Source organism: Stigmatopora argus, chromosome 24, assembly GCF_051989625.1.
Source record: "Stigmatopora argus isolate UIUO_Sarg chromosome 24, RoL_Sarg_1.0, whole genome shotgun sequence".
Classification (NCBI taxonomy): domain Eukaryota; kingdom Metazoa; phylum Chordata; class Actinopteri; order Syngnathiformes; family Syngnathidae; genus Stigmatopora; species Stigmatopora argus.
In genome coordinates this window covers 4,462,286-4,480,770 of record NC_135410.1, presented here as the reverse complement: position 1 = coordinate 4,480,770, position 18,485 = coordinate 4,462,286, and the positions used below count along the sequence as shown (strand labels likewise).

The following is an 18,485-nucleotide window of genomic DNA, read 5'->3' as shown; positions in this document are numbered from 1 at the left end:
AGTCACACGTCACTCACACATAACTCACTCACTCACTCACACGTCACTGACTCACTTACTCGTCACTCACTCACTCACTAACACATCACTCACTCACTCGTCTCACTCTCATTTCACTCACTGACTCACTGTCTCACTCACTCATACTCACTCACTCAGTCACACGTCACTCACACATAACTCACTCATTCACACGTCACTCACTCACAGTCATTCACCCACTCACTCGTCACTCACTCACTCGTCACTCACTCACTCAGTCATCACTCACACATCACTCACTACCTCAATCACACATAACTAAATCACTTGTTATCAGTCCCTCGTCATTCACTCACACGTCACTCACTCAATCAGTCGTCACTCACTCACACTTCATTCACCCATTTACCCACTCACTCACTCACTCACTCGTCACTCACTCACTCACTCACTCATTGCTCATTCATTCACTCACTCACTCACTCATTCACTAAATCACTCACTCACTGACTCATTCACTCACTCACTCACTCATTCACTCATTCAGTCACTCACTCGTCACTCACTCACTTGTCACTCACTCACTCGTCACTCATTCACTCACACACTCACTAACATGTCAATCACTCACTCGTCATTCACTCACTCACTTGTCACTCACTCGTCACTCACTCACTAACACCTCACTCACTCGTCACTCACTCACATGTCACTCACTCACTAACTGACTCACTCGTCACTCACTCACTCACACGTCATTCACTCACTTACTTGTCACTCACTCGTCATTCACTCACTCACTCGTCACTCACTGACTCACTGTCTCAATCACTCACTCATTCACCATCACGTACTCACTCACTGACTCACTAAATCACTCACTCACTCACAGTCATTGACTCACTCGTCACTCACTCACTCGTCATTCACTCACTCAGTCATCACACACACATCACTCACTCACTCAGTTCACTCACTCACTCACTTGTTTTCAGTCACTCAGTCATCACACACACATCACTTACTCACTCAGTTCACTCACTCACTCACTTGTTTTCAGTCACTCGTCATTCACTCACACGTCACTCACTCACTCACACGTCACTGACTCTCACACTTCACACACACACACACACTTCACACACTCACTCACATGTCACTCAATTGTCATCACACACTCGTCATTTACTCACTGACTCGTCACTCGTAACTCACTCACTGATTCACTCGTCTATCACTCACTCACACGTCATTCACTAACTTACTCGTCACTCACTCACTCGTCACTCACACACTCACTCACTTACTCACTAACACGTCACTCAAACACAGTGACTCAGTCATCACTCACACATCACTCACTACCTCATCACATATCACTCCCTCACTCCGTTCACTCACTCACTCACTTGTTTTCAGTCACTCGTCATTCACTCACACGTCACTCACTCACTCAATCAGTCGTCACTCACTCACTCACTCACTCACACGTCACTCATCACTCACTCTCTCACTCACTCACACGTCACTGACTCATTCACTCACTCACTCACACGTCACTGACTCACACACTTCAAACACACACACTTCACACACTCACTCACACGTCACTCAATTGTCATCACACACTCGTCATTTACTCACTGACTCGTCACTCGTAACTCACTCACTCACTGATTCACTCGTCACTCACTCACTCACACGTCATTCACTCACTTCCTCGTCACTCACTCACTCACTCGTCACTCACACACTCACACACTCACTCACTCACTCACTAACACGTCACTCACACAATCGTCATTTACTCATTGACTCGTCACTCGTAACTCTCTCACTGACTCACTCGTCACTCACTCACTCACTCACACGTCATTCACTCACTTACTTGTCACTCACTCACTCACTCGTCACTCACTCACTCGTCACTCACTCACTCACTAACACATCACTCACTCGTCACTCACTCACATGTCACTCACTCACTCACTGACTCACTGACTCACTGTCTCAATCACTCACTCATTCACACATCACGTACTCACTCACTGACTCACTAAATCACTCACTCACTCACAGTCATTCACTCACTCACTCGTCACTCACTTACTCGTCAATTACTCACTCAGTCATCACTCACACATCACTCACTACCTCAATCACACATCATTCACTCACTCACTCAGTCATCACTCACACATCATTCACTACCTCAATCACACATCATTCACTCACTCACAGTTCACTCACTCACTCACAGTTCACTCACTCACTCACTTGTTATCAGTCCTTCGTCATTCACTCACACGTCACTCACTCACTCTCTCACTCTCACTCACTCACTCATCACTCACTCACTCACTCACTCCCTCACTCGTCACTCACTCACTCAATCAGTCATCACTCAATCACTCACTCACTCACACGTTACTGACTTACTCACTCACTCACACGTCACTCACTTGTCATCACACTCATAATTTTTTCACTGACTCGTCACTTGTAACTCAGTCACTCACACGTCATTCACTCACTCACACATCACTCTTTCACTCACTCGTCACTCATTCACTCACACACTCACTCACTAACATGTCACTCACACACTCACTCACTAACATGTCACTCACACACTCAATCAGTCGTCACTCACACGGCACTCACTCACTCACTCACCCACTCACTCACTCACTCACTCGTCACTCACTTACTCAATCAGTCGTCACTCACTCACATACTCACACGTCACTGACTCACTGACTCACTCACTCACTCACATGTCACTGACACACTTCACACACTAACTCACACGTCACTCACTTGTCATCACACACTCATCATTTACTCACTGACTCGTCACTTGTAACTCACTCACTGACTGATTCACTCATCACTCACTCACTCACACATTCACTAACAAGTCACTCACACACTCGTCATTTACTCACTGACTCGCCACTCGTAACTCACTCACTTGTCACTCACTTACTGACTCACTCGTCACTCACTCACTTGTCACTCACACATTCACTCACTCACTAACACGTCACTCACACACTCGTCATTTACTCACTGACTCGCCACTCGTAACTCAGTCACTTGTCACTCATTCACTGACTCACTCGTCACTGACTCACTCTTTCACTCACTCACTCACTCATTCACTCACTCACTAACGCACACATCATTCACTCACTCGTCACTCACTCACTCGTCACTCATTCACTCACACACTCACTCACTCACACGTCACTCACTCACTCGTCATTTGCCCACTCGTCACTCACTCACTCACTAACACATCACTTACTCACTCGTCACTCACTCACATGTCACTCACTCACTGACTCACTGTCTCAATCACTGTCTCACTCACTCCCTCACTCATCATCACTCAATCGCCATTCACTCACTGACTCGTCACTCATTCGTTACTCATTCAATAACTCACTCACTCGTCACTCGACGCTCACTCACTGACTCACTCACTCACTCACTCACTCACTCACTCATTCACACGTAACTCCCGCACACGTCTTTCACTCACTCCCACATCACTCACTCCCTCACTCGTCATTCACTCTCACTCACCAACCCACTCACACGTCACTCACTCACTCACTCGTCATCACTTACACGTTACTCACTTGTCATCGCTGACTTGCCATCACTCACTCACCCACTCGCTTTATCTTTTTTTGAAGAAAAAAATCATTAAAAAATCTATATATATATATATATATATATATATATATATATATATATATATATATATATATATATATATACATATACATATACACATACACACGTACACACACACACACCTATACCACATACAGTTGTGGTCATAAGTTTACAAACACTTGTCAAACACTTGTGAAGAACATAATGTCATGGCTCTCTTGAGTTTCCAGTTATTTCTACAACTCTGATTTTCTCTGATAGAGTGATTGGAACAGATACTTCTTTGTCACAAAAACATTCATGAAGTTTGGTTCTTTTATGACTTTATTATGGGTGAACAGAAAAAAGTGATCAAATCTGCTGGGTCAAAATTATACATACAGCAGAGCTAATATTTGGTAACATGTCCCTTGGCCATTTTCACTTCAATAAGGTGCTTTTGGTAGCCATCCACAAGCTTCTGGTTGAATATTTGACCTCTCCTCTTGACAGAAATGGTGCAGTTCAGTAAAATTTGATGGCTTTCTGACATGGACTTGTTTCTTCAGCATTGTCCACAAGTTCTCAATGGGGTTTAAGTCAGGACTTTGGGAAGGCCATTCGGAATCCTTAATTCTAGCCTGATTTAGCCATTCCATTACCTTTTTTGATGTGTGTTTGGGGTCATTGTCCTGTTGGAGCCTTAAGGTGCCGCTTTTGGAGCACGGCAGCCTCTCAGTCCATGGAGATGCAAAACATGCTTGACTGTGGACACTGACACCTGTGTTTCAGCAGCTTCTAATTCTTGGCAGATCTTCTTTTTGGTGATTCTCGGTTGAATCTTCACCCTCTTGACCAATTTTCTCTCAGCAGCAGGTGATAGCTTGCGTTTTCTTCCTGATCGTGGCAGGGACAAAACAGTGCCATGCACTTTTTACTTTTAAACAATTGTTTGCACTGTTGCTCTTCTTCTTCTTCTTCTTCTTCTTCTTTTTCACCTCAGGCGCCTGAGGATTACCCTCAGCAGCGCTAGAGCTGCCACTGGAACACAGATAAGTTCATCCAGGGAGTTGCCCAAGTCGCAATGGTAGTGTTCGGTCATTAAGGCCGGACAGCGGAGCCATAAGTGTTCAGACGACTCTGTTTCCTCGTCGCACAGGCGGCAGCGATCCGAGTCGGATTTCCCCACAAGGTGGAGCCAACGGCGGAGCAGGGGGTGGTGTCCACTGCGGAAACGAATCAGGTCTGTGCGGTCTCCTTTCGATAGGGCAAGTTCTTCCTCTGTGACTTTTGTAGTGTAGGTCTGCAAAAGGCGGGGGTGAGAGAGGGGGGGGAGCGATCTTCACGTTGGATGATGGCACGTCTTGTGGCTGCGTCCGGGGGGGTATGGGTTTGGTCATCTAATGAGCCAAGTTTAGCTAGGGCATCAGCCAGGTCGTTTCCGCATATGTTGCAGTGGCCCGGGATCCACAGTAGCTGTAGTCGCTTAGGCGGAGGGAAAAGGGCGATGTCACCCTGAAGTCTGTTGCTCTTGGGACCTGCAGCTGCTTTGAAATGGCTCCAAGGGACTTTTTTGACTTGTTCAAGTCAAGGATTCGCTTTTTCAGATCCATGCTGACCTCCTTTGACTTTCCCATTGTAGCGTTTGTGGGCGTTTGCATCCAATGAGCCCTATTTAAATGTACTCAGAGAAGTCACCAGCTGTAGTCACTTATAATCACTCACAAGAAGTTAAGAGGCCATGCTATGAAGCTCATTTCATGACACAACTTTCTAAGTAACCAAAACTACTAATTCGTGTAGCTGTATGTATATTTTTGACTCAGCAAATTTGATCACTTTTTCTGTTAACCTATAAACTCAAAAGAAACAAACTTCATGAATGTTTTTTGTGACAAAGAAATATCTGTTCCAATCACTCTATCAGAGAAAAATCAGAGTTGTAGAAATAACTGGAGACTCAAGAGAGCCATGACATTATGTTCTTCACAAGTGTATGTAAACTTTTGACCACAACTGTATATGGCGCGAGTGGTTAGCGTGTCGGCCTCACAGCTCTGGGGTCCTGGATTCAAAATCCAGGACACATTTTTATTTTTATTTTATTTTTTTACTTCAGTGCTGAGTCCTAGTAGCAAACGGAGGACAGGGGAGTGGTTTCCACTTGCAAATTTCACCGTGGATTTTCACATTTTTATGAACTTACAAATAAAAACTTAAACCTAAAATTTAACAAAAAATATTTCCCCCCGAAAAAAACGCGATGTAGTGAAGCCGCAATAATCGAGGGATTACTGTAATTGAATAAGGAGGAAAGTAATTTATTTATTGACAGAAGTTTGAAGTTTAAAATTTGAAAGAAAAAAAAGATGTGATAGTTATCTTGATAATTATCGATATCGACTCATATATATATATTTTTTTCTTGTGATAACAATTTTTGTCATATCGGCCAGCTCTCCCTCAACCCAATTCTTCACAATATCTCAACATATAATAAATACTATAATATACCTACCCCAATAATTAACCCACAACTTCAGTGACAAAAAGTCATAAAACAACTCGTGAAGAACCAGGAACTCGCGCTAGAGAGACAAGGAGGGTCATATCTTGACTCACGATTACTCTATGACGCAATAGCTACTCTACTAAACTGGCTGGCTTCTACAATTCCCTAACCTTGCACAGCCATGGATCCACTGCGAATGGGAGATAATAGAAAACCAACTCCAGCATGACAATTTCAAACGAAAAAATATCAGATGCAGGAAGTGTATTGTCGCGTCACTTATCTGTGGCGACATGATGCATTCGAGGGAGCAAAGGCTAATTGGTCGGTCTGTTTGAGCATATCTTTACCCTTACCTAAAACACCCAACCGGTAATTGACTGTTATGACAATCACATTTCCGTAGCTGGCCAGGACACTGCCATCAAAAATGTTTCCAGTCCCTTCCATGTAGGATCCACCATGAATGAAAACCATCACTGGTTTGGGACTCCCACTCTCCCTGATATCTAAAGATGGAGCAGGAAAAATGATTAGAAACGAAGGAGAAAAAAAATAAACGTCTAATACATAGATAATGACAACCAGAGCACTAAGAACTCATTTTGAAGAGGAGATAACCATCATGTATCCTCCTAAGACCCAGACTCTTGCAAGGCACACATTTTTATTTTCTCTTTGATATTTCGTCTAATTGGGACCTGATGAGTTTAAAAATAAATAATTATATTTTTACATGATGTCGTTTGTGAGAAAAATGTTGTGTACACCAGGCCCTTGTAGTCCAAAATTTAACATTGTAGTGTTGTGACAACCAAAAACGTGTGGATGCCAGGTCCTAGGAGGTTAAAAACCTCTTTTTTTGTACTTTCAACAAATGCTTTACAGGTACATCTGATTGAAAAGATACATTGAGCTGGAAGCACTGGTTTTAACACATTATGGAAGAAAGGCACATTTCCCGGGAAATGTTGTGACATTACAATCGCGTGACTGCAGCACCCCAAACTCCAATGCAGCAGCACAATCTGACGAGGAATTTGTGGATCATGGGTGCTCACACTTTTTGCTCCAAGATCTTTTCAAGGAGCCAACGTCTAGTGATCAGGCTTTTTTCACGCACACTTACAAGACTCAGCTGTGATGTATATTGACATACTAAAGAAATGCCCAGGTCAAAATGATCTTTTCTACCCATATATTTAAGAAAGGAAATGATCCTTACAACATTTTTGGTGTATGTTGCATAACCACAAATGTACAATTCAAGTTTATTTGTATAGCATTGAAAGAGCTGTGCTGCTGTTCTTAAAATACTCAAATTCACTTGGCTAGACGTGGTGAGATGGGTGGGGGGTTCTCACTCGGCACTGAGTTTGGTGGGAGGGCAGCTGAGAATGCTCGTGTCTCATGACCATCACAGGGTGTCAAATTGAAGTATAATAAGGAAACATTTTGAAGTGTCCAAGATCAATATCACAAGAATCTGTCACAGCTTGTGCATGTTAGGTGAGACTGTTGAATCCACACATAAGAAGAATATTCTGCGATGGGAGGATTGCGCTGGGCACATCGCAATGTCCCGGTATATACGGGACATTGTTCAGGCCCAAAGGAATCCAAAATAATTGATCAAATCTTACTGTAATACGATTTACCAATGGGATTTGGTTCGAGTAAAGATGAGTTATGTTATGGAGGAAGGTCCTTTACAATAAGAGGAGTTTGAAGTTTGAACTAATGCGCGACTGCAAAGATGTGGAAAAATAAAACATTCGGCGATATGACAGTGGAGATGGATGAAGATGAAGAAGCTGCTTCACACGCTAAAAAGCATATTGGTAGTGAAGACTTTTAGCATGTTGATTCAAGGCAGAGCAACACAAGGTTAATTAATTTTTATTGCACAACTGAGCACTAAGTAACTCAATGGTTTACATCACATTAGAATTTCTAACACAACATATAACCAGAAAACTGTACAATTTAAAAAAAGAGCGTATCCTTTAGTGAATGTGTTTTCGCCAAAGGCGGCACAGTACAGGAGTGGTTAGCGCGTCGGCCTAAAAGTTCTGGGGTACAGGGTTCGATTACAGGTGGGTCCTCACTGTGTGGAGTTTGCAAGTTCTCCTGGGCTTGCATGGGCTTTCTTCCACATCCCAGAAACATGCAGAGTAGGCTGTTGAAAACTCTAAATTTCCCCTAGGTATTAGTTTGTGCGTGAGTGGTTGTCTTTCTCCTGCCATTGGCTGGCCACCGATTGAGGGTTTCCCCTGCCAAGGGTCTGTAGTTAGCTGGGATAAGCTCTAGCACCCCTCGGCACCCTTGTGAGAATAAGCGGTTCAACCCGAACCCCCAAACAAAACTAAATAATCAACCTTTATATATATGTATATGTATGTATGTATATATATATATATATATATATATATATATATATATATATATAAATATATATATATATATATATATATATATATATATATATATATATATATATATATATATATATATATATATATATATATGACAATCAGGGCATCAGGGCTCCGCTTCTTCGGCACTAAATTGGGTGCCACTCAGCACTAAAGAAGCCATATTTCACCGTAGAAGAAGAATGAGAGAAGAGAAGGACGACATTTTGACTTCTCCTGTTTTGTTTTAAGTGAATTTCCCACCGCGCACATTACCTTTGGAGAAAGACTATGCCGAGCCTATTTCAGTTTTGTTTGGATTTTGAGTCACCGTTAAAATGCCTCCTAAGCGCCCTGGCATCCAATGACCCTAGGAAAAAAACTGTGACAGTGACCGAAAAAGTGACGTTGCTACATACGCTGAAGTTGTAGGATGCGATAAAAGAATTTACCTTGCGTCTTAACAAGAAAGAAGCAAACATTTGGAAGATGGCTACAATATCCTTTTCCAAGGACACTAAGCGAGTGGTAACCACTATGAATAAAAAAGTGAACAAGCATTAACAGTAATCAGTTTCAGGGGGACAAACTTTCACAAGCCGAGACATTGACTGCAGGTAAGCCACACACGCTCCTTTTGTTTTTAATATTAAAAAATGTTGCATATTGCGTCGACTAAAACATCAGTGATTTTATTTTGAAACCTGTTTCCAATGTGCGTGCTTCGTTTATCAACAAGTACTCTTTCTGTTCCACTTATCCTCACGAGGGTCTCGGGAAGTGTGGGAGCCTATCCAAGCCAACAATGGGCACAGGTGGGCGACACCCTGAAATGGTGGCCAGCCAATCGCAGGGCAACATTTGACAGACAACCACTCACACTCGCGCTCATACCTAGGGCTGATTTAGAGTGTTCAACCAGTCTACTATGTGTGTTTTTGGGGATTTGGGAAGAATTCGGAGTACACAGAGAAAACTTGTGCAAGCCCAGGTAGAACATGCAAATGGATTCCTCACAGGAAGGTCTGGCCATTGGATCCCTCGAACTCAGACTTGTGAGAGCAACATGCTAACCACCGGGCCCCCTATACAATTACAGCCATACCTTGAGATAATGCGTTCCGGGACTGAGCTCGTATGTCGATTTACTCGTATCTCAAATCAACGTTTCCCATAGAAATTAACTAAATACAAATTAATTTGCTCCCACCCTCTGGAAAAAAACTCCAAAAATAGGATATTACAATGGAAAAACATATTTTTACTGGTTATAATTCACCATCAGGGAACTCTTCCTCGACATAGCATTTCGCTGCCTCCAGGTCTGCTGGCTGAGGAGGCTCACTCGCGGCACTGAAACAAGGCTGACGTTCATCTTCATTGTCTTGGTCAGGAGCTAAACTATTGTAAACCTCCTTCTTCTGCGCTGAGTGCTACTCATTTCAGCGCCGAAGAAGCGCTGCCCTGATTTCCGCCATTTTTCATCTTCTGTCTTCCGCTTGCAATTTTCAGCATGGAATTTTATATTTTTATTAACTTTTTTTTTCTTAAGATAAAAAAACTGATGTTCTGAAGCCATGAAAGTTGAAACATCACAGTACCAGCATGTAACCTGTGACCAAAGATTGTGCTCTGGAAAGCTATCAATTCTGGAACAACCCATGTCGCTTGTCACATGTAGCCTTGTGAGTCTGTGTCGGAGATGCAAATTCACCCTCATGTTAGTCCTCGAGTGGATAGGCATTCCATCTTGCTGACTGTCGACGCTAGCTGGCCACCATTTGCTGTATACATACATCACGTTTTGGCCTCCTCCCTTCATCTTGCTGCTCAGATCTGGCCTTGCTGTCGGATGCTAGCCGTTATGCTACCCTGCCGATGCTTGCTGTGTGGGTGACAGTCACTACCCTCAGCGTCAATAATCACTACTCACTAATTGCGCACTACTCTCGGGTTCTCCGCGCACAGCAAACAAATGCGGTGCACAAAATAAAACCCAACCTAAATTGTAAAAAAAAACATTACAATTTTTTCTGTGCCATTTTGCAACACAGGCTGCCACTCTCTGAGTTGTGTTGCAAAATGGTACAGCATTTGTTTTAATGTTTACGACAAGAAACAGTAATTATGAATAAAACTATGACTAACACTGTGTCCAGCCAATGATATGATGCCGTTCATGTCACGTGTTTACTTCCGCGGCATTAGTAAATGTTAAGGACATTGATTGGCTGCGTTAGTTACACGTTATGCCTGCATATATTGCATATAAATGGAAGCTTGACTATCTCAAGTGACAGATTCAGCTGAAACGTCATTTGAATGAGAATGAGAAGTGAGAAGAACAGATGTGAAAAATAAGGTCAAATTCAAGTCAGATTTGTGCACATTCTAGTGAAATTTATTTAGATGTTTTATTCATAGATATTAATCATTAAATTTTATTATGACCAGATAATTCATGGGTAGTATACACATACCTGTCAACCTCGGCCAATTGCTACCCTTATTAATGTCATGTTTCAAGTCGGCTGTGGCGATGTTGAACCCAAGATGCAGGATAAAAGGTGGCGAAATTACTGGTGCATAGCTTGGGCTTTTTAATCGCAAAAAAACGGTGAATACAAAAGTGAAAAAATAAACCAGGAACACGCATACAAACAAAAAGATCAAAAACATTACCTACTTGATGGGACACACAAGGTAGCAATACTCGCACACCAGGCGTCACCAAAAACTCTCCTGATATACACACAAAAGCCTAATCAAATAAACTCAAAACAGCTGGCTATGAGAGAAAGGGAAAACACGCGCACACACACAAACCACTAAAATTCCAAGAAAACGTGACTGGATACCCCCCCCCAGCCCCCTCTTAAAGAACGAATCCCAGACGTCCCAAAATCCATAACTCCAATAAACCGGGCACACGAGAGCGGGGTGCCGGGGCAGGCGCGGAAGAGCTGGGCGCGTGGGAGAGGGGCGCACGTGCAGGAGCGTGTGTGTGGGGCGCCAGGGCAGGCGAGAGGGTGTGGGGCGCCCGGGCAGGCACGAGGGTGCAGGGCGTCGGCGCGCAGCAATGAGGCACCGGCGTCGGTACGCAGGAACGAGCCGCCGGCGTCGGTACGCAGGAACGAGCCGCCAGCGTAGGCACACAGGAATACAAAAGTGACAAAATAAACCAGGAACACGCATACCAACAAAAAGGGCAAAAACATGACTTACTGGACGGGACACACAAGGTAAAGGTAGCAATACTCCCACACCAGACGGCACCAAACACTCTCCTTATATCAGTGGTCTCAAACCGGTCCTCAAAGGGCCGCAGTGGGTGCAGGTTTTCATTCCAACTCCTCAGAGGATACCTTTTGCAAGTGTAATCAGTTAACCAGTTGATTGCAGCCAGGTGCTACTTATTTTAGAAGACACCTGATTGGTTAAAATGTCGGCACTGGATCGGTTGGAACAAAAACCAGGACCCACTGCGGCCCTCGGCGGAATCGGTTTGAGACACCTGCCTTATATAGACACAAAAGGCTAATCAAATAAACTCAAAACAGCTGGCTACAAGGAGGGTAAAACACGCGCACACATACACACCACCAAAATTCCAACAAAACGTGACAATTAATTGGATTGGATTGGATTGGATAACTTTATTCATCCCGTATTCGGGAAATTTCGTTGTTCCAGTGGCAAGAGGGTGAGGATGCAGGAATAGGAAAGGCATTTTAGACATAAATAGATAGGTAATAAGTAGGTCAAGAAATAAATACATGAATAAATATATAATTAAATAAGCGTGTTGCTTAGCACATATATACATACATACATACACATAAATGTACATGCATTCATACGGTAGGTCTTAACACACAGCCATTTTTTTGTTAAAGAGCCTGACAGCTGATGGGAGGAAGGATCTGCGGAAGCGCTCCTTCCTGCAATGAGGGTGCCGCAGTCTATTGCTAAAGGAGCTTCGGAGGGACTCCACAGACTCATGCAGGGGGTGGGAGGTGCTGTCCATGATGGACATCATCCTGGTCAGCATCCTCCACTCTCCCACTTTCTCCACAGAGTCCAAAGGACAGCCCAGAACAGAGCTGGCCCTCCTGACCAGCTTATTCAGCCTGTTCCTGTCCCTCTCCCTGCTCCCGCATCCCCAACAAAGCAATGCATAAAACACTGTAGATGCCACCACAGTGTCGTAGAAAGTCCTCAGCAGTGTCCTGCACACTCCAAAGGACCGTAGACTCCTCAGTAGGTAGAGGCGGCTCTGGCCCCTTTTGTACAGGGCATCTGTGTTTGTGGACCAGTCTAGTTTGTTGTTGAGGTGAACACCCAGGTACTTAAAATTCTCCACGATTTCAATGTCTGTACCCTGGATGTTCACCTGAGTGGTCTGTTGAGGATTCCTCCGAAAATCGATGACCATTTCCTTTGTCTTACTGGTGTTGATGTAGAGGTGGTTTTGCCTACACCAGTCAACAAAGGCTGTGATGACTCCCCTGTACTCCAGGTCGTTCCCGTCCGTCACTCGTCCAACAATAGCGGTGTCGTCAGAGAACTTCTGGAGGTGGCAGGTAATGATTGCAATTCCCCTTATTACCATATTTTCTCACATATAAGTCGCCTCCCGTATAAGCCATACCCTTAAAAATGCCTTAAAATGGTTGAATTTTACAATTTCTCTCGCATAAGACGCCCCCAGATTCACAATATGCACCTCCATATTCATGGTTTTAATAGGGAGTACAAATGAATTGAATTGAATTTAATGCTTTTATTGTCATTATACAAGTATAATGAGATTTAAAACTTTCACCACATAGTGCACAAAAAACAACCGAAGGACAAATAAATTAGCAATAAATAAGAAATGAATAAATAAGTAGTCCAAGTGAGGTCAGCAGAGTGAAGTGGGCTTGTTCCGCCTAAAGCCCAGGATGAGTTCCATGGTTTTTGTAGACATTCAGCGCCAAGTCACACCTCTTGCTGAGTCTATGGACGCAACAACAAACAAGCAGACACATAGAAAATCCATACACAGCAATTCCTTGACATACGAATTGAGATACGAGTAAAATTCTGAGCAAATATTTAATATTTACCTTGAGATACGAGACACATTTTGAGATACGAACATTAGAGACAGCCAGTTGGCAAGGCCGCGAGAGGCTACTTATGATTTCACTGCACTGTTTCTCTCGCCGCATCTCCCTTGTGCAAAGATCTCTACGAGCACTGGGCGGAGCGTTGCATTTTTTTCTGTTTTCATTTTTTTTGTAAATTAGTCAGTGAAGAATTAAGGGAAACTCAATAGATCCAAAGCAAGCCGGTGCAATGAAGGGTAGTGCGAAGAAAAAGCATATGATGACAATCGATATTAGGCACGAAATAATCGAGAAACATGAATAGTATATCCGTGACTGAGCTGGCTCGCCAATGCGTATGGAGAAGCAGGAAGTTCGCCCGGAAAGCTGCGGTGGTTTAAATTTAGTTCATCGTAAGATTAAAACCTTTTTTTAACTGTATGTGTTAGGAATCTAAGTTCATTTAAGTTCAATTTAAAGTGTATGTTATGTTACTAGCGCATCCGTCAAGTGATTCTCTCTCTCTCTCTCCACCCCATCCGCGAACTCCCCGTTGTATAGAAAAATGCCTAATTTTATTATCAAATATCATAACCACTAGTTATTTGTTACTCTGTTAGTAGATGGTGAATTACAACCAATATTTTTTTCCATTGTAATATCCTGTTTTTTGGTGGCGTTTTTTATCAGAAGGGGGGAACAAATTAATTTGTATTTAGTTCATTTCCACGGAGATCCCGGAGGTCTCGAGATGTCCTCGGGGATATTGTAGGTCCGTTGGTAGTCTGTTGTGAAGGATGTATAGAATCTCTTTCCGAGAGTAATTAAATCCTGGCGACTCTAGAAAAAATTTGCCTCGCAGATGTTAGTAAATAACGAACGACACCAAACTGGAGAGCATAGAGCCGCTGCACCCATGCGTGCCGCCATCTTGAAAAAGAGGAGATTGGCGTGTTTTTGGAGCAACTGGGGAAGACTGATGAATTTCCTAAGCTGAGCAACAAGAGCTGATTTCGTGATTTTGCGTTTGCTATGGATGTATTCTCACACTTGAACAACTAGGATTTGAACTCAGGACCCCAGAGCTGTGAGGCCGACGCGCTAACCACTTGCTCCACCGGGCCGCCAAAGTTCAACTCTCTAAAACTAAATTACTTCTATGCTTCACTCAAAAAAGCAGTGTTTCCAATGTACAGCGCAGAAGATGCTAGTGTTGTTCGGCTCGACCTACGTGTGTGAACAGACCTTCAGCATCATGAAGTCAGCCACAGATCCAAGTTAACAGACCAACACCTCAGATCCATTCTGACAATCGGCACAACAAAACTAAATTTTGATGTGCTGGTTAAAAAAGGAGACCAACAATACTGTTCCCATTGAAACTGAAATTGTCTCAGTGATGCGCACTTTCTCAAAATAAACAGAACGCCCTAAACAAATATAATTCCGCTCCACAGGCTGACTTGCTGCCACTGTTTCGTCCTTGCACTGGTCATTGTTTTCTTTTGGCACTGGGGACACAAATTGAAGAGAATAAGTACATCTGCATCTCCTAACATTTTTGGGGAAAAAAGACAGCCAGGAGGAGCATGAGGGTGATATCCTGAAGGATAACAGAACTTTCAGTGCTTTAAAATAGAAATGGTTAATAATTTTAAAAAGGCACATTTTATTCATTTGATTTTCAGTGTTTTAAGACTCATTCAAAGTTTGTTGTAATGATTTTCTTCATTTTAATTTGAAATTAAAGCACACATTTTCTCCTTATCCCAAGATGTGTATTTTTTTCTCCAATGAGGTGGGGTTACCAAAGCAATCCATCCATCTGCTCCTGCTCCGGCCCCTTTGTCAAATGTTACAACTCATTGTGGCCCGCAAATCAGAAGGTTTGCCCAACCCTGCCCTAGTACTACGACTACGCCCACACACCTTGTACCTTCTCTTTGGATACTCCTACAGACGTCATGACTACTGATCTCGATGCCACGTTCACCAACCTGCCTTATCTACGCCTCCTGTATCTTCGCCACGGACTCTCCTACGGACCTCACAGGTCTCGAACCCCACACAACGTTCACCGACTTGCCCATGCAGGTTGCCCTTGTACCTCCATATCCTTCAGGGGCCGGGCTCCGTACATTGACAATAAATAGTTTGTGTGTGCCTGCTTCGGGACCCTCGCCCACGACCGTAACTGAGACCAAAACACGGAGCGGTTGCTTTCACACAATAAAGCGGAACATACCACTGTTTACTAGAAACCTGAGTGTTTGGTCCACTCAGGAGTTCACTGGTTTGTATTCCTGTGCAAAAGCTGCACATCAGACTTTTTAAGTTTGGTACAGACCTAACAGAATACCTCTTTTGTCCACTAGTCAACCATCCACAATAAAAACAACATCAAAGTTTATCTGCCCTGCGATCGGCTGGCCACCGATTCAGGGTGTCCCCTGCCTCTGGCCCGGAGTCAGCAGGGATAGGCTCCAGCACCCCCTGCGACCCTAATGAGGATAAAGCGGTTCAGAAAATGAGATAAGATGAGATCAAAGTTTATCAAATTCATAAGTAAAACTTAAACTTAATGCTAAAATGACTGTTGCTTTGTTCTCATATCTGAGTGCTCCACCTTTACTGTGATCCTATATATAAATAATGAATTGTGTAGCACTCAGCGCCAAAGAAGAAAAAATTCACAGCAGAAGTAGAATGCCGAGCAGAAGAAGAATTTCATCGCAGAAGAATCACGCGGCGAATATTATAATAGGCCGAGTAGGATGTCATCTTGCCTTTTTTTCACCGGAGTATACTTCGCATCGCACACCACTTGCATAAAGACAACACCGAGCCTTTTCTAGCTTTGTTTGGATTTTGAATTGTCGTTGAAAATGCCTCTGTAGCGTCCAGAGAAAGAATCATTATCGGAGACACCGCCGCGTCCCCGTTGCCGAGATCTACCCCACAGCCCGGCCCGGACCTATTTTTGGGATTTATATCAAGCGGAGAGGAACTATTTTGAGTGTGTAAACAGTATTTAAAGTATTAACAATTTTTATATAAAGATTAGATTTAGATATTAATACATTAGTGTTTTCATATGCTTAAAACTTTAATATTTAATAAATACACTTTTTGCTAATTGTACTTGTGTAGTTGTATTTTTCTATAGGCGTGAACACATGTAGCATGGTATAGTAATAATAGGGGTGATGCTACTGGTCTACATTATCCGAGAAAATTGAGCAATTAGTGTATATAAGAATCGGATGTCTTGCAGAAGCCACTGCAAGATAAATGCCACCCAAACACATAATACATGGAAATATGCCACCACTGTACAACAAAACAAACAACAGATGCAAACGAGAAATGAGTACACACAAAAATTCCAGCTACATACACAGTCAAATTTGAAGAACATCATAAGAGTTAATTTGGTTTCTTTATTCATGGAAATCAATCATTTGGGAAATGACAAGTACCTTCGTCTCCTGCGCGGTCGCTATCATTTAAATCATCTGAGTGTTTCTTTGTGAGGGGACCTACAAGACCAAGATGGAAAAGGAAGGATTAAAAATCGGCCATCAGAAACAAAACGTATACTGCCTCAAAATGAGGATTTCTATGATTGTTGTTTGTCTAAATCAGTGGTTCATATGCGCATTCAGCGAACCCTTCTTTAGTGTAAAATAAAATGTTATTTTTTTCTTCAAATTCAAGATATGTAAATTCCTCGTAGCACTGATAGGCCAAGCAATGTCACGTGATTATCTGCAGCCAGTGATGGTCAAGCGGGGCATGTTATCGTAAACAGACATGAAGAGTCGATGTGTGTTGACCCCAGCGGAAGAGGCTCCACTGAACCCCTGAAACCGACTCACCGAACCCCTAGGGTTCCATCGAACCCAGGTTAAGAACTATTGGTCTAAATACTTCTGCAGCCTATTTTTAATACTTTAATATAGAATTAATAATAAATACGGTACTATTTGAGTCATTTGAAATCAGAAATTTTGTTATATAAAATGGACAAATAAAGCTACAGAGAAAACAATAATTTTAATCTCTCTCTCTCTCTCTCTGTCTCTCTCTGTGTGTCTCTCTCGTCTCTCTGTCTCTCTGTCGCTCTTTGTCTCTCTGTCTCTCTCTGTCTCTCTCTGTCTCTCTCTGTCTCTCTCTGTCTCTCTGTCGCTCTCTGTCTCTCTGTCTGTCTCTGTCTCTCTGTCGCTCTTTGTGTCCCTCTGTCTCTCTGTCTCCCTGTCTCTCTGTCTCTCTCTGTGTCTCTCCCTATGTCTATAGACACTTTTTGTAAATATATATATATATATATATATATATATATATATATATATATATATATATATATATATATATATATATATATACATACATACACACATATACATCTACATACATGCACATGTCTGAATGTTAAAACCACCTCTGACATTATGCACTGCAATGTTCCGTGTGCGGTCGATTGGTCGCCGGTCTTTTGGTCACCAGTCTTTTGGTCGCGGTCTTTAGGTCGCCCGGAAGTTTGGTCGTCGTCTTTTGGGTCGCCGGTCTTTTTTGTCGCCGGTCTTTTGGTCGCCTGATCGGCTGCTGCCATCTACTGTCAATTTATTAAATAGCAGATGGTGTTTTTTATTGAAGCAGTCCAATGAACCTTCATTCTCTCTGGGAGAACTTGCAATGTTGAAATACTTTAGATTAGATGGTCATTTTTATCAAACAAATAAAAGTATTAGTATACTTTTAGTTAGACAGTATTTAGATCGTTTCAACAGTATTTAGACTCTAAATACTGTTGAAACGATC

At 42.7% G+C, this 18,485-nt stretch overlaps 1 protein-coding gene across 2 annotated transcripts in view; it reads right to left on the bottom strand.

The window, feature by feature from the left end:
- The window catches only part of nlgn1 (neuroligin 1), a 141,094-nt gene that overhangs the window by 67,925 nt on the left and 54,684 nt on the right, over window positions 1-18,485 (bottom strand). For both annotated transcript variants that reach the window (XM_077594672.1, XM_077594671.1), the window contains exons 3-4: window positions 17,147-17,206; window positions 6,517-6,669 (exon numbers count right to left, since the gene is read on the bottom strand). In XM_077594672.1, the coding sequence (XP_077450798.1) occupies window positions 6,517-6,669; window positions 17,147-17,206 (213 nt within the window). The remainder of the gene's footprint in view (window positions 1-6,516; window positions 6,670-17,146; window positions 17,207-18,485) is intronic.